The sequence below is a fragment of the Dermacentor albipictus genome, chromosome 10 (genome assembly GCF_038994185.2).
Source record: "Dermacentor albipictus isolate Rhodes 1998 colony chromosome 10, USDA_Dalb.pri_finalv2, whole genome shotgun sequence".
Lineage (NCBI taxonomy): Eukaryota > Metazoa > Arthropoda > Arachnida > Ixodida > Ixodidae > Dermacentor > Dermacentor albipictus.
This window is the reverse complement of record NC_091830.1, coordinates 61,754,469-61,780,720: the sequence shown is the minus strand read 5'-3', so window position 1 is coordinate 61,780,720 and position 26,252 is coordinate 61,754,469. Positions and strand designations below refer to the sequence as shown.

At 51.2% G+C, this 26,252-nt stretch overlaps 1 protein-coding gene across 5 annotated transcripts in view; it reads right to left on the bottom strand.

Moving 5' to 3' along the window:
- LOC135917624 (CUGBP Elav-like family member 2) overlaps positions 1-26,252 on the bottom strand; it is a 562,919-nt gene that overhangs the window by 517,870 nt on the left and 18,797 nt on the right. For 3 of the 5 annotated variants that reach the window (XM_070528146.1, XM_070528144.1, XM_070528145.1), the window contains exon 1: positions 14,065-14,828. The exons of 1 other annotated variant lie outside the window; for it this stretch is intronic. In XM_070528146.1, coding sequence (XP_070384247.1) covers positions 14,065-14,120 — 56 coding nt within the window. In that variant the 5' untranslated portion in view covers positions 14,121-14,828. Of the gene's footprint in view, positions 1-14,064; positions 14,832-26,252 lie in introns of those variants that run through there. One more of the 5 variants, XM_065451193.2, reaches the window with a different exon arrangement.

Here is a 26,252-nt window from a genome sequence, read left to right as displayed (position 1 = left end):
ATTGCGGCGTTAGCCCGTTTTATCTTGCTTTTTCGAGAAAGAGGATGATAACCGTATTTTTTTTCGGTTGTGTTCGTTCCGTTCTCTACGACGCACTCACACGTATTACGGAAATTTTGTCATCAAAAATAGGCATCGCATTCTTTTTATGTGATCTCTCATATTATGGATGTATGCAGGCCAAAAAGCCAATGCCGAAGCGCACAGCTTACATATGTACCGTGCTGGTTCACCAACCGCAGTGATCGCTGTGTTGAACAGCGCCATCGGCCTCATGCAGGAAGGCTAGTGCAGATATATGGTAATTTGAAGCCTACTAACTTGAAATGCGCGACAACGATGCCAGCTAGTGCATCACAAATATTTGATAGCGCCTGCCGCTTAGATGTTTCGTGGTTGCCTTAGGTGGGCTGTGCACGAGCGTGCGCTCTTATGCTTTATGTTTTACTCCCTACACCAAGCGACCAGATAGTGAGCAGATTTTCCATTTCATGCCGCTAATACAGAGATATAGCGGTTTTCTTTGTTGAAATAAAACCGATATAAGCAAAATGGTTCACAACGCATACACACACCGCGACTGATAATGTGCGTACACCGTGGCTGATAAAACGCGTCACATTTTTGCACCCGCAAGGGATATTTCCGCCTACTATACCTACCGATGCACCGAAAGGCTTCCCTGACGACCTTATATGAACGGACGTCGCATAAATTTCACAAAATACCATCTAGAACATCTCGAAATCGTTCCGCAGCACGCGACAGCAATACTTTCAAGCAGCGCCGCGCCGGATCGCCCAAGCCAGAGAGGAGGAAAGGCTCTCCGCGCGCCCTATCCTCCTCGCCCGATGAAACGGTCTATACACCCGAAAGAGGTGCTCGCCCGGGGAGCCAGCCGGTCCCTCATGCAAAACAGCATAGCTTCCTATTACCCATTGTACATTTTCGAGTAGCCAACAGGACACTTAATCTGGTTATCCCCTGCGCCTTTCACCTCTCGTTTTCCTTTCTTCATTACGTGGCCTACGTACCAGCGTCAATCCTTTACAAAATCAACTGAGAAACGAACAGAAGTTATTCCGGATATGAAGCCTGCGAGACTGTACAGAAAGTAGTTTAATTATACAGCCGCCATCGGCGTTCGAGAAAATTGATACTAAATTAATGCAGACCGCTGTGTAGTCGCAGATGACGAGAAAAGGCAACCATGAAATCAGTTTTTAATGACGTGAAAATGGCCAATGCAGCGTCAACATGTCAAACCACCACACAAAGTAGTATCTTCGTCTCTGTGTTTAGGCAAACAAAACCGCTTTTTACCATAACAAGCACGAGGATATGGCTGCACTGTCCGCGTACTACACGGAGGTGCTGCTCTAAGTACCTAACGATGGTAGTAAAACAAAATAATGTGTTCTTTCTTCTGCAACTCGTAGTATACCGGTCGGTATATAATAGGAGCATGTGCAAGCTATTAGGTCAATGAGCCCTTTTCGAGTTCGAAAATGATATGTATTCGACGACAACCTAAGGAATCAGCACAAGCTCCACGCACAAGACAGGCTCTGTAAACTGGCATCCACGCTCCAAATGAGTTACCTAGAGGCGTCTATGTAGAAAGCAAGTTCGCTTCTGGTGCCGGCAAAGGGAACGGTCTGGCGTATTTGTACAGAGTTCCTTTTCGAGTTTGACAACGGCGTGTTTACCACTGCATTCTTAGACTGTCACCGACTAACGGCGTTTGACAATCTTCCACTAGATCCGCGTACCGTTCAAATGAAGTCGAGCACAAAAGCGCACACGTTCGCGCGAGCGTTAAGACTTCGAGCGAGAGAAAGGGAGCGCGCAGCTGACAAAGCGAGAACCATGGCGAGAGAGAGAGAGAGACGGAACCCCGTGTCCGGCCCGCACGAAAATTAAAGGTCCAGCCGTCGCCCGAGCGCGGTGGCGCGTTCGGGGCGGCTGGGCCACCGCCGAAAAACAGGCGCGCCAATGCGGGTTTCTTCTGTCGTAGTCTCGGGAGGCGGCGGGGGTCGACGGGGCTGCCTCCGCTGCAGCGAGCGGTACGACGGCTGCTTCCCGATTTCGCCGGGCAAATAACTGCTCCCCCCTTTCTTTTAAAGGACCGACGGCGCGGAAGGATGTCACAGCCCCTCTTCTATTGTTTATCTTTATCTTTTAGCCCAGGGAAGCGGAAGGAGGGCACTCTCAACCGAGAACGGCGCAGAGGACGAGTCCTTCGCGCGTACTTTGCGCTTGCTTTCGCGTTTAAACCCGAAGAGTGGCGCCCCACGAGCGAAGTGGAACGCGCGCGTTCCGCTGAACCGCCAGCGTCACCGACGGCTGGGGCGAAGGGCGGGAAGGGGGGGGGGGGGGGGGGGGGGAGGTGTCGCAATCGGGTAAGACCCGCGGGCCCGCGAGAGGGTGCGCGAATTGCGAAATGCAAGTCGCAGTAAGATTCGGGAGTGAAACGGGCACTCTCGTTAGCGACGCAGGGAGCCGCGGAAAAAGAATGCAAGGCGTGGGAGAACCGAACCGTTTGGATGGCTGCGCGCTTTAGACGAGTCGCCGCCCCTACGAAGCCAACAGCCCTGAAACCGAACGAAGCATTTGGGAAAATTGACATTTGTTTTCGATGCGTATACACTGTCTTGAATATACAAAGGCTGCTACTAGGAACACGTACACGCATACTGCTCAATGGCAGACGCCTTACGGCTGCGCTGCATTCGGCTTTAGCAAAGCAAAGCCATTGAGATGTCGCGAGAACCTGTACACCGTTTTGTAATACAACGGCGACGGCTGGTGACGTGAGTAGGAATGGACGCAGCCGAGCCGCTACAATCTCTCCTCTGTAAAAACGCCAGGCACACGACTTAAGTTTTTCGAACGATGACACGGTACCACGCTGCTGTCAGACAAGTAAAGCGAAAGGTTGGCAGAACATGAATTGGCTTGGCTGACCGCCTCGCCGACGGCGTAGAAGGCTGACATTCAGCCCGTCGCAATTTCGCGAAAAAACGGCCACGTAGGAGGTCGCAGTTGCACGGTGGAAAATTCGCCTAGCTGTGATACAGGCAAGAATTAAGACTTACTTCTCCTCGTCATGCATTCTCATTCGTAAACGGTCTTGTTACGAACATTACAGCAAAGTCGACATTTTTTTTTACTTAAAATTTATACACAAAGGACCGACGTTTCTTATTGTTACTCGAACTTTTGTTTTTCTTTAATACGACCAATTCATCTCTTACTATATGCCTTTTGCGGTAGGTAGGTTCATGAACTGCCTCCTTTCGGGCATTTCGTAAAGAAAAAGAAATACCTGCCCGTAGCGGGATCCAATTAACCAGGGTCGAGTCGAGTTGGCCCAACCCGACGCAACGGCGTTTACGTGCATATTGCCAAGCTGTTTGGGCGACTTTGGGCGGCTTAGCCTTTTCAGGTGACGGAATTCGCCTCGACGCTCGCTCGGCCGGACTCACTGGCGCTTACGGACGACCGCACGCCAAGTTTCATCCTAGACGCCAGCGCTCGTTTCTCCCCTGGCGGAACGATTTCACCTCCAACGGGTGTAGGTTTCCGCCGCCGCTTCCCTTCACGGTCGCGCCCGCGTTGAGTTCGCGCTGCGCGCGAAACGTCTCTTGCTAGCGACGGCGCCTCTTCGGATGACCGGAAATTATTATTGAGTTGTTAACTGTCACGACAGCAATGTGAACACGAAAGGGTTGATGCCACCAGTGTAATTCTGCCGATTCACAAGAAAATGGTACAAAAAAAGAAGACAACAGACGGATTACTGCGGTGCGCCTAACGAAGTAAACAACTGGAAAACGAAGCCAGCTCGTTCATTGATCACTCGTGAGTGTATGACGGTTTTTATATGTAACCCACAAGAATTTCCTTACTTGGTATATGTAATCCTTTTATTCATACTAAAACTTTCAATTGTTCGACCAGCGCTTGTCCTGTCTTCTTTCTCGCGTTTCGTTTGTGTGTGCGCTGCCCAAGAATGGAAACCACTTCTGTTGCATGCGCTAGCAGTGGCCGAAGTTCACGCGTGCCGAGAAATTAAATATGTGCACGATGCATTGAACATGACCGGAGTTCATTCCTGCATCATCACTGCACCGATCGATCCAGTTGCTGGACGATACACGCCCGCATCTTGGTCGCGCTGGCATTGCTTAAGCAGAAATGATTACTAATACTTTCAATTTTCGTCTCTTGAGCACAGTTAAAAAATGGCCAAGCTATTTACATTGCTGCCTCTATTCCACATTGCAGGGGACGTACAAGTTAAAGTTGTGTGCGCATGTTGTACTTGTGCTATGCGGCGATATATTTTGTTTATTTCCGCAGTGTCGATGGAAGTCCGTTGTCGCCCTCAGAGACAACGCGGATTTGTAGCAAACACATTGTGGGAAACAGCAAAAATGACTTTAGCTAACACGCACCGTATATGCCGACGATTTTTCCAGCGGCACACACGATGTCGTTTCCAATTACCTGCTCAGCGTCACTTACATGGCTAAGCAGACGTTGCCCTTTCGCCGCAATGCAACTGTAAAAATAATCGTCAAGCGTGCCGATCTTCTTAAAGGCAAATAGCGGCGTGTACTACATCATCTTTCGAATAAAGCGTCCACGCACACCCGCGTAGGCACACACCGCGCGCGCGGTACGAAACGTACCCAAACACGCGCAGTGCAAGAGGCAATCAAGGCGGCGCGAACGAGAGATGGGAGAGGCGCACCACCCGCTAGTTGCATTTCGCCCCGCATGCGGCGCTCTCAACGCCGGCGCAGCAGCGCCGCTCGCGGTGCCGTTCTTGTCCATACCGGCCTGCGACAACCGGCTCATGACCGGCTTACGGCGCCATGAAGCCGACTCGGGTTCCCGTAAACAGTCGCTTCTCGCCAGCCGTATACTCTATCCCTCGCGGAAGGGAGAAAGGGTATCGACGACAGAAGCCGCCAACGTTGGACGATGGGTGAACTCGCCGCTCAGGTTCCACACGAAAATGGGATCTACACGAAACGAGGTCGCACCCTCCCCCCGGGCGAACGGCGTGTGGCATCCTTCCACACCCACGCCTATTCAACCTGATAATGACAGGGTGAACGAAGCCCATTCACGTACCATCGGCACAAACTGAAACGCCGGCACAAAGAAACCGACGTGAAGCCAGAACGCCCTGCTGCACGTAATTACGTGAGCACGTGACGTGCAGCTGCTCCGCAGCCCGGTTTAATAAGCCTGCCATAGTCCCAAACGCATACGCGCGCTTCGGAGCAAGAATTGGACCGCGGTCATCAATGGCACGCGGACGCGGGAAACGCAACACGATATGCCGCGGTCGCTCTCGGCTTGTTCGACGTTTGAACTTACGCTGAAAGTGCAAACCGTGGGCGGGCGGTCGTGGATCGACCGGCTTGCACGTAGCAACCGTTCACGATACAGCAGTCGAAAAAAAAGTCTTTCGGCGGGATCTGCGCACCCACATACGTCGCGGCGAGCGACAACTGCCGTCGACGCACGTACTTTAACGTATACCCCCCCCCCCCCCTCGCTGTTTTTATTTTTTTTTCCCCTGTCGGTTCGTAGACCTCTTTCGCAGGAAGATTGCGCGATACCGAACAATTGCTACGACTCGATTTTTCGACGAACGTGTCTTTTCAGCAACGTCGCGGGCTTGCCTTCTCCGGCATTGCGAAACGGAGCCATGTGACAGGGGGCGCTCCCGTGCAGCCCGAGATGAATGCTCGGGCTATATAGTGCGCGCACAGGCACCGCAGCCAGTGGGTTGGGTGCCCTCTACGCCATTGCGAGACTCGATATACCGTCGCATCGCAAGCGCCTGCAGCTCTCTCCGCACAGTCCCGGTTCATTCGGAGAACGGTTGCGCCGTTCACACTAACCTTAGACCAGAGTCTACGAAAAAGCGTATAACGGAGAAATAAAATTGTGGAGAATGAGGAGCGACCTGTGTTTACCGAGCGGCGCAAACAGAGCTCGCTGAACCCATTGATCGGCCGGCTGGTTACGTGGTTCGTCCCGGCCCACTCTCCCTACTCACTCCCTCCTTCCTCCCCATCTCACTCACTCTCTTCTCTTCGGTATACTCGGGTGCGTAAGAGAACCGCGTAGTGTCGGGAGCAACCACGGTGTAGGAGCAAGGAACAACAAAACAGGCAATTTTCCGCGCCGCTCGCGATGCTGATTGCAAAAAAGGAAAGAAAGAAAAGAGAAAGCCAATTAAACACACCGAGCTTTAATTCCGCCCCTTCGATCCAGCACCGTGCATGACTTGCAAAATCCCGCCGCCATGACCGAACTCCGCTCCACACCCGCGCGCATGGTAGTCACGTTGTGTAGTGACCACCAGAAACTCTGCCAAAGCGCCAGTTCGGAATCTAAGCCTTTATTGCAAGAAAATGGCGCTCAGAAAGGCAAGAAACACCGGAATCACGACAGCGGCAAGCGGGGTCGTCAGTACTCGATTATACCGGGTGTTTCCAGGAAGACATTGAGCAATTTCTAAAAAAAAATGCCTACGGACACATTACTTGCACGAGAAATTGAAATGCATAATCGACTAATTAAGAAAATTTAGCGTAGAAACGTTCTAAATCATTACCTTATGGCGCATATTGCAATTCATAAATTCCAGCCAATAAGTCTTCGAGGCATATCCACTCTAAAATAATTGTGTGGATGATACCATTTCCGCCATATGCGCCATCAAACTTGCGGTAAAAAATCCACTGTCGTTCCACTTTCTTAACAAAACTTCGTTTTACGCATTCAAGCATAAAAGTGACTCAACTGCCAGTGTATTTCTCCGCAATGTTTTGGAATTATAGTATGTCGATACTGCTGTCATCCTGAGAATTCGTTCCAAGTGCCTTGCGAACTACCCTGCAATACCTTGTAAAGTACAATATGTGCCATAAGAAGTTAAAAACTTACTTAGGGACATTTTGTTAATTGGTCGATTACGCATTTTAATTTCTCTTGCGTGTCCGCGTCTTCGAGCAGACCGGCTCAAACACTAGAATTGTGCTATGTGCCAGAGAGCGATTTGTAAAAAAAAAAGAAAAGAAAATGTTTGAAGCCTTCGCAGAAACACCTGTCGTACCCGAACTCGAGGCCGCTCCTCCTCTGAACACTCCACCGCGACTCAAGAAAAGTAGACGGTAGCGCCGCCTCCCGACAGAAACGGTCACCGCGCTTCATCGCGCATTCGACAGCAATTCGTGAGCTGCGTAGTGCCTTCTCCAGTCGACAGGCGGCGCAGTGCTCAACTCGGCCGAGCGGAGGAACAGCTTCGCGTAGAGGGTCGTTTGAGAACACGGGGCCAATCCGACGAGTCAACCGCGTTCGCAGTTCACACGTGTCTCACCGCACATTAGAAAGAAGCCCGCCGGTGCTCGAACACATCGGGAAACAGCATTCGCCACGCGCGCATATACCCGATCGTATAAGCCTCCATCGCTACAGAATAGGCCGTCATATTAGCTGGGCTCGCGCAGAGCGGGCAGTGAGCGGACAGGTCTTGTGCCGAGCGGACACTCCCTGGTAAAGGTCATTGACGCGGCAATACATGACACGTTTTCACGAGGCGCATGCTGGCGTACTTCTGTCTCGCACGAAGCCCGCACATTTGTCGCCCCCATTTCCTCGCGTGTAAGTTTTTTTTTTTTTTTTCGGCGATCGAAATTAGCGATTCACTCACACGCGCGCGCATTGCGCGCGCTGGGCAATTCCGCGGAGACTGCGGTATTCGAATGGCTCCTTATCTCTGCGGAACGAATGCGGGCTGCGTATGGAAAAAGAAGCCGATATGCACATGGAAAGAACCACAACACACACATACAAAGACGGCGCGTTATGAGGAAGCGAAACGAGCGCTAAAAAAAACGACAGTAGTGGCAGTTCAGAAGTGAATTATTTATTCACTCAATTGACTATAATAAAGAGAAAGGCAGAAACTTCGCAACTTATAACGGCAGGACGCGCGGGCGCTCAGGCGGATCAGAAATTAGCTTTCACGCGGGAGAGCGAGCCAGACCGAAGCCGGAATAAAGGAAGGCGAATGGCCGAATCGAAGACAAAAGCACACAGTTCACGCCAGACAGAGTGAGAGAGAAAGAGAAGGAAGCATCCGCACGCCCGAAAAGCTGGCGAAGCTGCGCATCGAAGCGAAAGCAGACAAGGGCCGAGCCGTGTACATCGGCGATAACGCGTTTCAACTTATAGCAGGGACAACATCATTTCCCTAATGAAAAGCCATTTGCATAGCAAAGCAGCTAGCCCGCGCCACCACGCGTTTGTTCCGCTTTTCCCTCGTTCCATCATTTTCATTTATTTTTTTTACCTCTTTTATCTCCATGAAAGAGAGCCCGGTCAGGCATGGCGATGCGGTGGCCAGGTTAAAGACGAACGCCGAAAATCGGCGATATATCCGATCAACGCCATCCACAGGTATCCTTGCATACATGTACCAGTGGTAGGAGACAGCGTCTGGCGCGCCTGCGCATCCTTACCCCCCCCCCCTCCCCAACTTCTTCCCAACACATCCCCATCCTCTTTTTTTTTCCCTTCTTCGGCGACTCATTCACTCCCCTTCGTGGAAGCACTGCCCCTGTTTCTTATTACCACTTCTATCGAAGGCAATCTACCCCCTGCATAATAATAGAGCCAGGATAAAAAGGGAGTCCAACAACATTTACACACGCGATTTCCGAAGCCTGCCGTGTAAGTTTCACCAGTAACGCAACATACACGCGAAAAAAGAAAAGTGTTCAGCTGTTTGGAAATAGACGGCGGGGGAAAGGGGGGGGGGGAATACTTCGCTACAAGTAGCTTTTCGAATCAGGCAACATGGTTACAACGGCATTTCGCTGTGCTTGCATCGGCTCACGGCGGCCCGAGTCGACGACGTTTTTTTAATTTTTTATTTTATTGCACCCTCAAGACCGAAGTAATACAGAGGGTAGAGGGTAAAAAACATACACAAGTAAATAACAATGCAGCAAGCTATGGTTAGTTAGTATAGCAAAATTGATTAGTTAATTGTATCCGGGAGTGATGATGTCTGATAAGGCAGAACGAAACTTCGGCTTTTCACCGCGTCACCGTCAGGACAACGTCGACGGAACACGAGGACGAGCGACGGCCAACGCACGATCGAGCCTGTATTCTCTTCCAATATACAGACGCTCAGTGCAACGACAAAATACGCTAAGGCGAACGCTTTTTTACGTGTCCTTTTACGCACACAGTAGCATGTAGAGAGCCGTTTTATACGTCGTACGTATCCTCTATGCCTCCTCCCTCCCCCCCCCCCCCCACCCAACCTTTACTTTTACGTTCTTTTACACAATCTTATCTGCTGGCCTTCGTTCGGGCTGCACCAGTTCTGCTAGATTTGTTACAGTGCGGCAAGCTCAAATTTCTTTTCCCGTTTTAAAAGTGAACTAATCACTACTAACACCACCACTACTACTATTACTACTACGACGACGTTACTCGTTCCTGATTGGCAGGGAGAACGTGCGGCCTGTTTTCTTTCGCCGCACTAAACCTGGGACGTGAGCTGTCGGGAAATGCGTGACAAACTGTTACCGAGCCTTTTTCGTCGTAAGCGCACAGCGAAGTTCCCTCAAGATTGTCCCGCCTCCACGCAGCCGGCTCTCGTTTCTGATTGGCTGACACTGAGCGCTGGGTTTCCTTATACATTGTAAGGAAACTGAGAGGGAGAGTACAGAACCATAACCATATCCACTTTCTCCCATCGGCTTCTACATCTATTTCTCCGTAAGGCCAGCTAATGTAGTCCGATTACCCTTATGTAGTAACTTACCAAACCCCAAAACCACTTAGGGCACTTTTTTTTTTTTCCAGATTGTCTGCCCTAAAAATCAAAAGCTAATTTCATCGCGTACAGCACGGCAAGCCCGCAGAATCACCTCAATTATTCACAAGAAAATAAAACAAGCACTACTCTTTATTTTTTTTTCCTTTGTCGTTGCTCCTCCGACCAACAGAGGAGAGTCTCTTCCTGACGCCTCTTTCCACGCGCAGTCGTTAAATGGTGCGAGGTAATCTGTCCTCATTAACACAGTCGACCAACTCCGGCGCCCGAGCCACGCTCCTCTTATCTCTCTCTTTGCCACCAGAAGAACATCTCGAGCAGGCCACTTAAACGCTGCCTTACACTCCCGAGACAGCCGGTACTGTGCGCCCATCAACCCCACTTGGGGCAGCGCGGATGAGTTGGATAGCGTGTCATCAACGTACCGGTAGAGGTGTGCCAGTTACGAAATATACCGACCAATTACAACGCATTCACACATTTCGCTTACGATTCCGCCTTTTAGCCATCCAACACATAATAGAGACGTTTAGCGTGTTCGGTATTCCGGCAAGCGCGGGCGGTTTGCCGGTTTAGCGGGGGCGTAAACGTGAGCGGCCAGACTGGTGGCGCAAAGCTCAACCACACAAACACAAAGCTAATTACCATATTCTGCTTGGCTGCCGGTGTAAAATTTTGACAGTTGCGTAATCATGTTCACAATTACGCCGCTGCCAAAAATTTGCACCAGTAGCCAAGCAGGATATAGTGGGTTACTGCAGTTTTAGCTCTGTGTTTGTCTGGCTGAACTCTACGCTACCAGGCGGCTGGACCGCTCTGGCCGCTCACGTTTACGCCCCCGCAAATCCGGCAATCCGCCCAAACCGCTCCCGTTTACCGTAATAGCGGATAGGCTAAAAGTCTCTAATATCCCGAGCGATACTCGGCATTGGGGACCGGGGGGAGAGGGGGAGGGGGGGGGGGAAGCGTTATGCGAGGTTGTGCCAATGTCATCAATGACGGGTCACACTTGTCCAGCCCGATGTTGCGCTGCTCCCACCGCCAAATAACAGTTACGGTCAGCATTGACGGAAAGCTGCCCTTCAAACTACTTTTTAATTATTTTTTAAAAATTTGTATCCAGAAACCAATCGAGCATTATTATATTTTCTGAATCAGAATGGCATAGAAAATATCGCGAGTACAAAAAGAAACATGCGAAATGTGGTACGTTTTCAAAAATTTTGGTTGTAATGGTTAATCCTCCTCGGGTAACTGTTCAACCATACTCGAGAGTTATGCGCCATCGCGCGGATGCATAGCGGAATGGCGGCAAAACCTCTCCCGCTACGCAGCAACGCCGGTGGCGACATCTAGCGATGCCGTGTTCAACCGTTGCGCGCGGGAAACTTGGTGCATTCAACGAATCGTACTACGCTTTGCTTTAATTGGCGCGGAACGTAATACAAACTTTTTTTTTATGCAGAAAGCTGGTCTACGTTAGAAGCGCGCCGTAAGCGGCATTAACGCCCGGTCTGATGAATTTCCTCGATGCCCTTCCATAATGACGCGTTTTTTTTTTTTAAATTTTGGCACGTGCACATCTCGTGCTTGTTATATCCGTTCGCTCCGTTTGTTCGTGTTTTCGCTGACTTTCGCCAATGCCAAGCGGATTTCGTACAATTTTGTGACTGCGCAGTTAGTACAGCTCGCTTTCAAACACTTGTTCGAATAAACTACAGTAAGAATAGTAAGTGCGTGCGCTGTCTATTCTTGGCATTTGTCACGCCGCCTTAATTTCACCATGGTTCCGCACAGAACTCGCCCAAATGTGAACTTTGCTGCACATGATAAACAAACCTGGAGAAATCCCAAGCAACGCGGTAAGACGAGGTACACGAGTTCTCAATTTGGCAGGTTGAGCTATCGGCGAGATTTATCGATGCCATGCTCTCAATTGTTGAAGCCGCAGAAAAGCTTTTTAAAAAATCCGCAATGGCAACACGAACACGTCAAGCTAAGCATTCATTTCCAATGTGAAATTGTGAACTCGTATACAACGCAAAATGTGCTTGCCGGGCGAGTTCGTAAACCATCGCTAAAAGAAAATTGGGAGCCATTTCGGCCTATTTTCACCTAATCGTAATTCGTAGGATTTCTGTAAACATTGACACATTTGTGTATTGAACCTATTACCCATATTGCTTTCAGCTTATAATTCTTGTCCCTCGGAAATATGGATTTGGGTTTTGTTTTTACTCTCAGGAAGGCGCCGCCAACTAAGTACTGACTATTGTAAGCCAGACTTTCGCATCTGCAGGTGTTCTCGGCCAATACATGTATTATTATTATTATTATTATTATTATTATTATTATTATTATTATTATTATTATTATTATTATTATAGCGAATAGAATCCCAATTCTCTTAGGCGTCACCGTCGAATGTAACCGTGCCTTTTTTTTTTTCTCTTTCCAGCCTTTTCAGCGCCAACTTGTCGGGGCGATAACGGCAAGTCCACGACATGCGGCGGCCGGGCGGCCGTCCAGCCCCACAGAGACGCCTGTTATCGTCCGCGGCCCTGCCCGGCGACCGCAGCACAAAGATTAGATACGGCGGGCAGCGATAAACAACCGCCGCTCGCAGCTGCTTTGGAGCCGGTCGCTCCGAAGTACTTTGCCGTCCAGCAGACAAGTACAACATTTTCCGGCGCTAATGAGTTTCAGCCAGTCCGCAGCCGTATTACCATTTCAGGGATAGCACAACAAAGGCGACATGGGAAACCGAGGTAGCGCTGGTGGCGACATCTCGGGACGTTCTGCTCAACTAAGCAGAGCTATAACGTGACCTCCGAGATTGCGTCTCGGAGTCCATGGCTATGAAAGCTAATGCGCTTGCATGTTCTGCACCGCGTACGAATAATGGACGAAGCACGCGCTGCACTACACGCACACAAGAACATGTCTATTCAACTAACCTGCACGCATGTGTTTATGAAGTACACTTTTATGCGTTCCAGTTCTGTGTTTATGATTAAGAGAATGATCACACTTAAACGTTCTCGATATCAGAGTGTTTTAGAACACCGTTGCCGCTGTACCGCTACCACTTTCACCAAACCGCGCGTGCTGTCAATGGGCGACGCTATCGGTTACGGTGGAACGCTGAAATACCCTATTGTGATCGACCTATGATCTACTAATGCTGCCTTGCAACACATTACAAGCTACGACACTGCACCTCACGACCTTACGAAGTACTGCCTCTTTATTGCTAACGATGCACCATCCCGTATAAGCGCCTCCACCACTGCCAGTAACCTAGTAGCAGAACAGCACAGCTGCCGTAGGTTGACGTAGCGCAAATTCGTGTGATCACAAACACAGTGATTTTTCTTTCCCGTTTCTGGCGTGCCTGCCGCAAACCCTCGCGAAAGCACCTATCGACCAGTTAAACGTCACGTGACTCCGCCGACAACGACCAGCTGTAGCGCAGGCGTACCGCACCCACGCGCAGCGCAACACGATTCAAATTAAGTCGGCACAGATCACACAGTCGAGAATAATTCGTCGTCCCTCATCACTGATCTTCCACAACACCAACCTCGACAAGAGAACCGTGTATGGTCGACATCACAGTTAACAACGAGCAAGAACAATCACGACGTGCAAAACAAGGGCACTGTAATAGAACTGTTACTTTGGCTATAGTTGATCGAACCGCACATGCTGTTAAGGCACGTGCTGTTAAAGCACATCCGCCCAGTTCGTGGCACTTGAGATCTTTATTTCAGCGCAGTTTTCGCGGTACTGCACTACTTGCGTGGTTTGCGCTGCCGTTTAAGCTACGCACGCGATGGGGGGAACGTTGCACTCCGTCGTCCATCTATAGAAGCACGTGGAAATTAACATCGTTCCCGACTGACGCAAACACGTGCCATTTTCTCTTACGTTCGCGATACGTTCGGAAGCGGGTGTCGATAGGCTTAGCACAGCGCGTTCCAGACGGCACAGAAACAGCCAGTGCATGCGTTGTTGGCTTATCTCACACGCCAGGGTCCGCGCAAACACACACCGCCACATGACAACTTCGGTACGGAAGGCACGAATAAAACGTGAGACAATAAGTAATAAGGCACGAACAAGCCGAAGAAAAAAACAAGGGAACGAAAAAAAAGCTTGGGGAGGGGACGCCCACTCACCTCGGACAAATACGTTCCACGATCGCTTCTATTTTGGCAATCTCCTTATCGGTCATGCCTTCGCACAGTCACACCCCCGCACAAAGAACGGCCACAGGACAGGCAGCGACGACGAGGTATACTTTTTTTTGAGGCGGGCAACGAGAGTTGGAACACAGGACAACAAAAGGAGGACGGGTGTTACAGCGTCACAGCAGCAGCAGCAGTGGAAGTAGCGGTCACAAAGGAAGCAGCAGCAGCCGCCGCAAACTTGGGTCAGTGGTCCGTTCGGGTTAACTGGACGGCGTCTTCGGATGTATTCCTGGGTTTCCACGACAGTCCACATTCACGGCGCAACGCTGTGCGGTGAAAGCGTCACTCGAGGGAAAAAAATCTCGGCGCGAGAGGGTGGTGGCTTCGACGACGTGGCCCAGCAGTTTCGCCCCGAGTCCGAGGAAAAGAATGCGCCACCACGTGTTCGCGATTCCCTTCCGGCGGCCACGACACACAGCGAGGGCGGGAAGACGCGACGATCCGAACAGCGACGATCAGGTGGAACACACCGTAACAGTCACGAGTTGCGACATTAACGTGACAGACGTTCACCACACACAGAAGAACAGTAGCCAGTGCAGCGCGATTCGCAATATGAATAGAAGAAGAAAGTAAAACAATACGTAACGACAAACGACCAGTCGTAGAAAACGCAGGACACACCACGAGCCTATGAGGAGGACAATAGCGGGGGCGTAAGGCCTAGAAAAGCCGCCCACCGATCGGCCCGTCGAACGCGATTGATAATCAGCTCCGGTCGCGAGGAGGCTGCGCACGGCGTTAACTCGTGATCGCTTGAGACAAAAGAGCCGCAGATAAGGCACACAACAGGCGACGGCAGTGTACGCGGTTGGAGAGGAGGGAAACGGGGGGAGGAGAAGGGGGGGGGGCGATATCCGAGCGTTGAACAAAGCGTGGCCCCACGACACTCGGAACACGGCTTCTTCCGCTGTTCACATTCACCACCACGTGCACGATGCAGAATCGCAAGGCGGGGGCCGGCCAGAAAGAACGACGCGGTGTCCACGTGATTCCAGACAGGCCTATGGGGGTTCGCGCACACAACACGCTCTTCTTGACGGACGGCGAGAAAGAAAGAAACAAAAGAAATAAAACAGTCGTCGAGACCAGAACGAAGCGAGTTTGGCGTTGCAAACAACACGGTGCGCGCTCGTTGGGGCTGCGTTAACGCGTCGCGCGCAGACTGACCGCGTGCGGCGACGGCGAGGCTAGGCGCCCAGGAACGCGGAGGCAAGCGGCCGACAAACGCGGCTGATAAGACAAGCGCGAAGGGGGGAGGGGGGAGCGGAGGGGGAGGGGAGTATCGCGGCCACGCGCAATCGCGAGGCTGGCCCTCGGGACGAGAGCGGGCCTGGAACTCAAGTGCGAGCCGTTATCGGATAGAGAGAGAGAGAGAGAGAGAGAGAGAGAGAGAGAGAGAGAGAAGGGGCAGAGCAAACGGAAAGAAGTAATAAAAAAAAAAGACAGAGAACGAAGCCCAGCGAGCGCGATAAGGCCGAGCACTTGTTGCCAGATTCGCGCGGCCCGCGCGACCCCCCCCCCCCCCCCGGCGAGAGTCCAAAAGGGCACCATCGCGCCTCGAGCTCGAAACGCTCCCAACCGGCGGCCCGTGTCAAAGCCTATCGACGTTCCACGCCGCCGGACTTGAACCAGCAGCGCGGGGGAATGCCAAAGACCCGGCGCGATTACCTCTGTGGCTTGGCGTTCGCGAGTAGTTCGGCTATACCGGCCACGGCGGCCGCATTCGGCTGAACGCAATACACGGTCGCGTATCTATAGACTTCCGGCGAATTCGGCAAGCCGCACCGGGGATGCCCCAAATGGGCCGTTTCACCCAATCTGAGCATGTGTTGGTGGGCTAGTTGGGTAAGCATGATTACAAGGACGGCGCCGAATAAAACAACACACGAAGAAGGGGGACTGTGGGGACTGGAAGGGGGTGCTGTCTCGTGTCCCCTTTCTTCGTGTGTTGTTTTATTCGGCGCCGTCTTTGTAATCACCCAACAATCGTCGCCCCAAGGCGCCCCGCGGTGCTCGCCGGTGAGGTTTGCCGAATTCGCCACTAGACACGTGCTGGAGAACTAACAGCTGGGCGAGCTGGTGAGGGTTCATTTCTTCGAAACGGCGCCACGTAGAAGGACACTGACCAGTGTGTGTAGCACCGTTTCGATGTAATTTGTAGAAGAATGCTTTCAAGAACAGGTCGCCATTGTTAACCATAACCCTTGATCTGTGGGTTCCTGCGCTCCACACTGTTCGGCGCTTGTTGCCACCTTGTCCGCGTAAGTTTTCGGAGAACGGGTGCGGCGCGTTTATAGCGAGTGCGGTGTGAAGCGTCTCGCGTATTCACGTTTCAGCGTCACGCGCTAAATTCGCCTTCGAAGGTTGCGCGCAGACGTCGTGGCACGAGCGGCCACACTTTGTACCGTAACTCAGCAAATGGCGAATGTTCGCGAGACCTCCTCACTCCAGGCTGAAGCAACACCACCTATAGTAGGATACAACTTTAGAAAAAAGGGGGCGTTTACTCCTCCGAGGCGGATGCACACGAGCATCCACCAATGGGCGCGCACTCTGGACCGACGTCATGCGCCGGATGGCCGGTGACTTCGCCGCTTCGGTCATCTGGGCGGGGCCTCCCTTTTTTCTAAAGTTGTATCCGACTATAGGCTTGGTGAAGAAAGTCATGCACTTCTTGAACATAGTTGCGGTGCTTTTTTATTACTATTATTGTTTTTATATAACGAAGCGTTCTTTGCTTCTTTCATCCACTTTCCCGCTACTGCTGTGGGCTGCTGCTGTCGCGCACACCGCGTCGGGAGGTGGTTCAGTGCATGTGTATAGATGACAGGGGCGAGTAAGAGAGGAAAGGCGACGGGAGAAACTCGTTTTCACCCCACCACGTCGAATGTGCACAATGCGCTCTGGAGCTCCCTGGCCGTCGCCAAATTAGTCGCTTGGCAGCTGTAATTATCCGTGACTCCCCTCAGAAGCATTGCAGAGACTGCAGCGCTTCCCTTTCTACTAACGTGCGAGGCCAGAGGGGTCGCAGATATAACTGTAGAGAGAAGGAGAGAGAGAAGAGGCAGTTCCAATATAAGGGGGAGGTGACGTGAGAAGGCAAGGAAACCTCACTACTATACGACAGCGGTTGCGGGGAAACAGGATAAGCTTAAGTTCAAGATACGGCACAGTACGTTGCTATTTCTGAAAAGTAAACGCTATGCAAATATGTCAAGCGGGCAACTTATGCAGGGCGTGCAGAAGCAGAGCCGCATTAATTAAAGCGCACCGGAGGCTCCAGGAGACACTACGGAAGCGGTCGACCCTCAAATCAACCATTCTATAGCCACCGCGTTAGCTTTGCAGCTATGGCATCGCTAGAGGTCATGGATTTGATCCCAACAGCGGCAGCCGCATTTCGACTCAAGCAAAATAGAAAACGCATGTGCACTTAGATTTTGGGACACGCTAAAGAACATCACGGTGTCAAAATTAATCCGGAGTCCGCCACTACGGCTTGCCTCATAATCCGAGTGTGTTTTTGGCACGTTCAGCCCCGTAATCCAATTCAAGCTTAGTGCTTCTGCCACAATGTGATGTGCCATGTGAGGAAATGACGACGCTCAACCCTCTCAAAAGTTATAAAATATGGCGCCCAGCAACGCCCCAAGCAAACACCTCTCCCTGTGTGTTCTGTGTACTACGCAGGCAAACAGCAGTGGTGCACGCAAGATAAAGTTTAACTTCAACTCACCACTCTTGCGTTAGCCTAAACGATGAAGAAATTAAGCTTTAGCCGTTTACACCACCGCTGATTATAGTCGATCAAAGCATCCAGCACGGGAAGCTTCGCTTACATCGATTCCCACAGTGCGTGGAATCTGCATAATGTTTGCTTCCTAATCCCTTTTGACAGAAACAACGCACTCATCGGGCCAGTCATCGGGCAATTTCTGAGCTATAAGTTCACTTAAAAGATATTTTAGAGCGCAGCTCTTTGGCGTCCGTTCCTGGGTTTCGCGTCGTCGTCGGCGTCGTCGTCGGCGTTGTCGTCGGCCTCGTAACCAGCTCGCCGACGAATCTGCTCCGCCGCCGCGCATGCGCGCTGTCGGCTCTCCGGGCGAGGGAGGATGATGGAAGGGAGGAGGAGAGACTGTGGAGGAGGGCTGGCTACACAAATGGCTCTTTGGCGTCCGTTCCTGGGTTTCGCGTCGTCGTCGGCGTTATCGTCGGTCTCGTAACCAGCTCCGCCCCCCTTTCATCCCCCCAGCGCTAGCAGCGACCGACTGATACCGCTTTCGTGAGTCCGCTACCGCACTCACGAAAGACGTCGTGCACTTCCTGTAACTCGCATTAACCGTCCATCGATCCACACCGATGTTAGTAGTGGGGGACTTTAATGTTGACATAAAGACAAACAGTAATTTCCTAACACTTATGCGGGAGAACATCCCGTTCCTCTCGCTCGTAACGCGTCCCACGGCTGTGACAACCTCGCGAGGCACTTGTATAGATCTCGTCTTTGAGAATCAAGCATTGGTGTACCAAGTCGAACATATATCAGTCTATTTCTCCGACCACAAAGCTTCCTTCATGACTGTCAAGAACTGTTAGTGCAGTCTTTGTTAAAGGAATACGTGTGAAAAATAAAAAAAAAATTCTGTGATAGCGCATACATGTGTTGCTCGATTTCTTTGCCTCAATCTATCGAAAAGGTGAAACAGCTTATTTGCTGCGCTCAAATTTCGCATTAGGAAGTAACGTAATCGTCGGTAATTTTTTATGCATGCGACGCCACCTGGCTTTCAGTTTAAAGCAAGAAAGTTGGGCCATGGCCTCCGAGATCGGGCGTCGCGCTCACTGTCTTTCTCAAGGCTGTCCCGATCGTACGGAAATCGCACGGTCGGCGAAGTTTCCGCTCTCGCCGCAGTGGCCTTAACGTTGCCTTAACGTGAGCGCCGGCGCTGTCAATCCTGGAAAGAGGAATCAACGCTACGTAGCGTGTCGACTGCTTGAAAGTGCAACTAAACTCTATAACGCAACGTGATTAAAAATTGTAAAACTAATTTTATCCCCAGCCCAGATTAATATTTTTCTTACAAGCCGTATGCCAAGTCATCCACAACGCAAACAGGGATGTCAGGGCTATCCTGAGTTTATATCTGGAGAATGCTTTTGACAATGCGTCGCACGTTCGCATTCTGAATGCCATATCGGAGCTCAATCTGGGTGCTGCCTTTTATAACTATATAAGCTCATTACTCAAGGGGAGGCAGGCGACACTCAAGGTCGGTGATCTCAAGACAAGAGGCATTCGAGCTCGGACCTAGGGGCACGCCGCAAGGGGCGGTGGTGTCTCCACTTTTCTTGAACATAGCGATGAGAGACCTCTCGGAAAAGCTCTCTGCCATTGGTGGGGTCAGTCACATGCTTTATGCAGATGATATAACCATCTGGTGCACCAAAGAAAGCGAAGGGGAGGTTGCAATGAAACAGGTCTCCAGACGGCAATAGATGAGGTCGAGTCATATCTGGAAAACACGGGACTGAGATGTTCGCCTAGTAAATCCGAGCTACTCCTTTACAGGCCAATCAGAAGGGGCCCCCAGCCTAAGGGTTGGAAGCCGCTCTCGGACGTTGATATCAATCTAGTTACACGTGATGGAAGCCTCTTTCCCAGAGTCGACTCTATCCGTGTATTAGGTACGGTTATTGAATCAAATGGGTCCAACAGCCTCACGTTCGCTAGAATCACCACGAAAAATAAAATTTAATTAGGCTCGTAAACAGAGTCTCTAACAGAAGGGGAGGCTTGAAGGAAGACAATCTGCTCAGGCGTTTCCACGCCTTCCTTATGAGCCACATCATTTATGTAGCAGTTATGCACAATTGGCACACTTCTGAGAAAAATCAGTTGAACATCCTCGTACGGAAAAGCATCGAAAGGGTACTCGGCATCCCCATAACCGCCAGTACAGAACGCCTCTATCAACTGGGAGAACACAATTCATTGGAGGAGATGATCGAGGCGCAGGAATCGGCTCAACTGACTCGGCTGTCCTGCTCTTCGCCGGAATTTTGGTCATCCTGGGCCTTAACCCACTACTTGCTGGAGAGCGAAGGCATGGAGTCACCAACGAGCAAAGAGAAAGCATTTACGTTGCGTTAATCCCTCGCAATGTACACCCGCAGCACAACGGGAGAAGGCGTGGGGCCAGGATGATTGCGATTTTGAAGAAGATCAAGGACGAACCCCAGTCGGTATGCTTTGTGAATACGACTCAATATGACCGCTCGTCTCACTTTGCCATAGTGGCCATATATCACAGAGGCCATGCTGTTACGGTAGCCTCGGTGGCTGGGACCTCTTCTAAAGCGGAGCAGGTTGCTATTGCTTTGGCTCTTTTGGACGACAACAGAACGCAAATATACACAGGCTCAAGACCGGCAGTCAGGGCGTTCGCCTTGGGCTCCACCGCTAAATAGGCCCATAGTATTTTCAGGAACAGGGCAATCACTTCACATACGATTACTTGATTTCCGGCACGCTCGGGCCTAAATCTGGACTCGTTCACCAACCTTAACGGCATTGCCCACTCCCAGGTACTAACTCTCAGCGCAGAAAAAGGAGCCTTGTCACAGCCTAATGTCCAAAAGTTCCGGGACACTCTACTCACCTTTAATGAATTCACATAATATTTCTATCTGGAAAGAACAATCTTTCCTCCACCACATAAAAAGCTGACAAGACCTCAAGCTATAACCCTTAGGATGCTTCAGACTAGCTCTTATCCTAGTCTGGCTTTCATGCACTGTTTATTCCCGGACATTTTTAGCTCACAGTGTCCTAGTTGCGGGGGGACATGCAATTTAGATCAAGTGCTCTGGCGATGTCCCTCGTTGCTAGAGGATAAGGACATCACTGAACAGAAGTGGAACTCGGCCATCAAGAGCTCGGAATACCATCGTCAGCTTTGGACTGTCCAGAGAGCCTGCGATGCGGCTGTTAGGTTAGGCATAACTGTCCCCACGCGGGAGAGGCCCGCGGTGTCGCCCTAAGGGACGGCGCTTCTCAGGATCCTTTTAATAAAGTTCTTTGTATCCGTATACGTACAAGCCGTATTTTATTTACTTTTAATAATGAATTTATTATCATCTTTAGCCGAATTTGATTGTAGATATTTTTTTTATTTCTTATTGTTATTCTTTCTTATTTGCTTTTCTTGTCGGGGCATTTGATATTTCATCACTATGTTTTCTCTCTCTCTCTCTCTCTCTCTCTTATTTCTCGACAATACGTGCACTTTTAGTGAATGCTTTCATTTCCCATTTGTTTTATTCTTAACCGCCGACACCTCTTGATAGGATTCAGTTTCGTTTAAGCTTTTTCTTTTTTTTCGCTCGTTTTCGAACGGCCACATGTGCACCTCCTGTTACTATCCCTATTTTGACGGAGAACAAGAAGTAAATGTCTTGTAATGTTTGAGGCGACAGAATCTGCAAACAATAATCTTCACGAATGCTAAGTTTCGCTGCGTAAGTTCCGCTGCATAATTCTAGCAATTAAGACAAACACGAAGATTTTGAACACGATCGCAAACACAAAGCCATGTCATTTCAGACGACAATTCCCACTTCGATACCCGGCGAGGCAACGGGCGGTGTGGTACACTGGTAGAGGTCACATGGCGTTCTACAACGATACTAGAGACTTTTAGCGTGTGCGCTATTCCGGCAAACCGGGGCGGTTTGGGCGGATTACGGGATGGTCGGGGGCGTAAGCGTGAGCGGCCAGCTTGGTGGCGCCAGCTGGTGGCGCAAAGCTCAACCACCTGAACACAGAGCCAATTACTATATGTTCTTAGCTGGGGTGTAAGTTCTCGACAGCGGGGTAATTGTGAACTCCACTGCGCCGCTGCCGAAAATTTGCACCAGCGGCGAAGCAGAATAAGATAGGTTACTGCAATTTTAGCTTTGAGTTTGTCTGATTGAGCTCTGCAACACCAGGCGGCTGCACCGCTCCGGCCTCTCACGTCTACGCACCCGACCATCCGGTAATCCGCCAAAACCGCCCCGGTTTGCCGGAATAGAGGACACACTTAAAGTCTCTACTATTGACCCACAGCGCCCACAGCCCTTTCCCGTTTGCCCAGTTACGGTGGAACAGAGTATGGCATTTCTTTTCTTTCTTTTTTTTCCTCCGTCAGCGTTCTGAACAACGTAAAGATGGAGGGAGAAATGGCCACGTGCATGTAAAATCCCGGATGGCTCAATAAGGTCGCTGGTGTAACGCGATTCGGTGTTCCACGAGGAGCCAACGAGGTGTTATAACCGAGATCCCGACCCCTCACGAGTGTTCTGGTCGTATGAGCGGTACCTCCGTAGATTTGAATGCGTCAGTTACGTAGTAGATAGCTGCTTTTAATATTCTGTATATAAAGCCTCTGTTTTCTAAGTATAAGTTTCTATGGCATTCCACCGGAATCAATTCGAAGCAGCAATGAAGACAAGCCGCTGCCTCAAGCAAAGCAAGCCGGCTATGTTGGCTTGAGAAGCCAGAGCAAAGGCGATAGGAGATTTAGTAAGTCCGTTTGAATGTAAGCGGCATTTTGTCATTTTTCTTTGCGAATAATCACTGGAGCTGTAGAATCTTCTAAATATTGTCAGATATTCGCCTACGCTTCACCTCCGCTTTGACTACGAAATGCCTCCACGAATACTGGTACGAAGTTCGAAAGGATCAACTGACTAGTTGGTACGGAATCACGTACACTGTAGCGCAAACGACACACGGACGGCGACAAAAATAGAAAAAAATATGCGTCCCCGTCTCTCCTGTCGCCGTCTGTACGCATTTTGCGCTACAGGGTACATACTGCTGGTATCGCTATACTGAACTCGAACACCTCGCCGAAATGTATGAAGCCCCCACCACCCCTCTCGTCCCACCCCCCGCCTCCCACAGAGGAGCAGCTTAGATTCCGCAGATTTCTATTTATCTGCGTGATGAAGTGGCTGCGAGCAAGTGCCAAATCATCATCCTCATCTTCAGGCAATCCTATACGTCCCCCGCACAACGAGCCCTCTGTTGCGCCAGCTCCCACCCCTTCCCAAAGTGATCGTGTCCTCTGCGTTCGCCGAAGCGCAATCGTAACCACGACGAAATTCCAAATTACTCGGGCGGAATACCTCGGGCAACATCGAAATCAAGCTAACGGTCCCGCATACTTCTCAAGTCCTCTAACGTCTCGGACTAATTATTACGCTCGCGTTCCTGCGAGTCTCAAAGCCACGGGGGGCAAACCGCGCGAAAAGGGTAGCGAACGGTCGCTAGGGGAGACGGCAGCCGGGCGGCATTCACAGACACACGTCCCCTCCCCCACCGCCTCACTTCTCGCCGCGAAGTACATACGCATGCACGCAGTAAGTACATCTCGACGGCGGTCGCCTGGGCGAATACGGCGCGCCATTTATAGCCACGCTCGACAAGCAGCGCCAGCGCGACGGCTCGGCAATCGCGATCTCGACCGCCGCACGCGCTGGGGCGGCATGGCGCGTGGCGGCATCCACGATGCCTGGCGTCGCGCCAGAAGAGGCACTGGGGGAACAGCTCGCGCGCGTGCAAGACAAGGCTGCGGCCAGCGACGAGAGTGAAAAAAAAAGAAAAAAAAAAGCAAGGGCACCGCTTAACTTCGGCGTGAAATGGAATCGCCCGATTTAGGTGTTTGTGCGGCGCCGTGGGAACGCGTGTAGCTTTAGATGCGCGCCCCCGTTTCCACGGGATGCTGTATGTATACAAGGTGCGCGGATTAACGCTCCGTTGCTGAAACTCGATCGACAGCTCGTTTGGCGGGGCCGGCTGCAACTACGTGAAGCGAAAAACGCGGATTGCGATAGCTTCGTCTACTGGGAGGTTACGTCACGCGATTTGAGCTGTCACTCTCCGACAATTTCTGGGCAATCTTTTTTTTGTTTGTTTTTTTAGTTTTACACCCCTTCCAACAAAAGCGCGGGGAATTGCATCACCGAAAAAAAAAAGAGACACACGTCCAATCACAACCACGCCCGAAATAACTGGGAGCAGACAAAACGAGTTACGCATCAAGCCTGCCACACGGGCCGCGTCAAATCGCTCGCGCGCAAGCCAACCAGTAAAACCAAAGTTCGCCGTCGAGAGAAAAACGGCAGTGACGAACGGCAGACCGCATCTGTGCCCGCCCAGCTGACCTGAAGCGAAAACTAACGCGAACACACACACACACACACACACACACACACACACACACACACGTGCAAGGAGAGAAATAGGCGTACGGGCCGGAACCGTCGCAGCACACAAAGCCTGGGCGGGCGCTGTGCAGGGCTTCGGTGTAAGCCCTTCAAGTATGCCCTGTATCCCTGTACCTGAGGGAGGGAGCGGAGGGAATGGGGGGGTGGGAGGGGGGGGGGCGACCCCGATCACTCGAGCAGCGGCGGCGTGTATTTCGGGACACGTAAATGGTTTCTCGGCGCCGGGTGCTTTCGATGAGGGCACGGGGATGGCGAAGAAACACCGAGGGAGTCGAGGAGGAGGGGGAGGGGCACATGTTAAACAAAGGCTTGCAGACCACCGAACTCGCGTCCACCGGCATTTACTGGAGCATACACACTGCGAGGAGCGTGCAGCTACGTGGCGCGAACCTCGAGTGCGTATATTATATATAGACCAGCGGGGTTCCGAAACCGGGTTTCTGCGAGCGGCCAGAACGAATCCGGCTTCATCCACCGCTTGAGTGGACCTTTACATTGGAGTTTGAATTTGGCAATTAAAACAACCACTAAAGGCCCAGTTCGGCATAGCCTCCGCGAGAAAGATTCGTTCATTGCTCTAATCATGGCGAGGCCATGGACAAGCACATTGGCGAGAAAAATAAGTGCGCGCGCGTTTGGGGGGGGGGGGGGGGTTGTAGGGGGAGGTGGGAGGATGACCCTACTATAGACGAATTTAAATTGCTTGAAGCGACGCACCTACGGTGAGCTACAACATCGGGATGCCGCGTGACTGGACCTCGGATAACACGAAGTTTTGTAGGACTGGACCTCGGATAATACGAAGTTTTATTCGCAACACGTTATACGAACCACGTGTTCCACCGATAACACGAAGAACGCTAGACCTGTGTGGCGGCAATACAACGTCCTGCTGCGACGCCGGAACTATAACGAGAACACGCGGTGTTACTCATCAGAACCCCCAATGGTCAGAACACCTGTTGTTCGTAGTTCTATCAGTATCACTTCCTGTTGTTGGCTCGTGCTGTGTCGTCGGTAGTTAACAATAGCACGAGTATCGGTAGTACCAATAAGACGATACTCGCGTTTTCTTTAGCAGTCCCGACGTTGCAGCAGCACGTAACGTTGGCATCACCACAGTGCTCCTACACAGAGGTCGTAGCGTGTTCAATATGGCAGCACTGTTTCCCCCGCACCGTCAACACTGAACGATAAACCCGTTGTCGCGCTTTTGCCGGTAACCAACGCCGTTTAGCTTTGAAGTTTTTCGATATCTTAGTCAAGCCACACTGCATATAGGTGTTTCTAAATAAAGAAACGGTCTTAGAACTGGCTCGTTTCCTTAACCAGAAATGCGTGCGCACAGGCGCAGGCGTGACCCCCCTCTTCTCACGGCGAAGCGCAGGCAAACATTTTTCTAACAAGAAACAGACCTCGCTCGCTGCACGTTGTAGGGGTTGAAGTACGGACTCCGGGATGAAAACCAAAACTTGGGAGGGTTTATTCTACATTATGTACAAGGAGGTGAGCGACAAGTAACACTCGTACAGACATTACGGGCCAGCAGCAACTCGGACGCTGCGGCCCGCGGCAAGAAGTTCGAGAGAGGTGAATCAGGGAATCAGGGCATGTCCCAGAATGCTCAGGTCTCTCTGGAAGGCTTCTTATAAACCCTTCGAGCACTGTAAGTCACGTCATGTTTCACCAATGGGAGAGTCCGCTCCGATGACGCCACTTTCAGCCAATGGTAGGCGCCCGTGTCGCGGTGTCCCACCTGGCGGCTCTCTGTGGTCTTGCCTCGCAGACTGGCAATGCACTTCGAACGAGGAGAAGGGGAGGACTGCTCATGCTCCATTGTC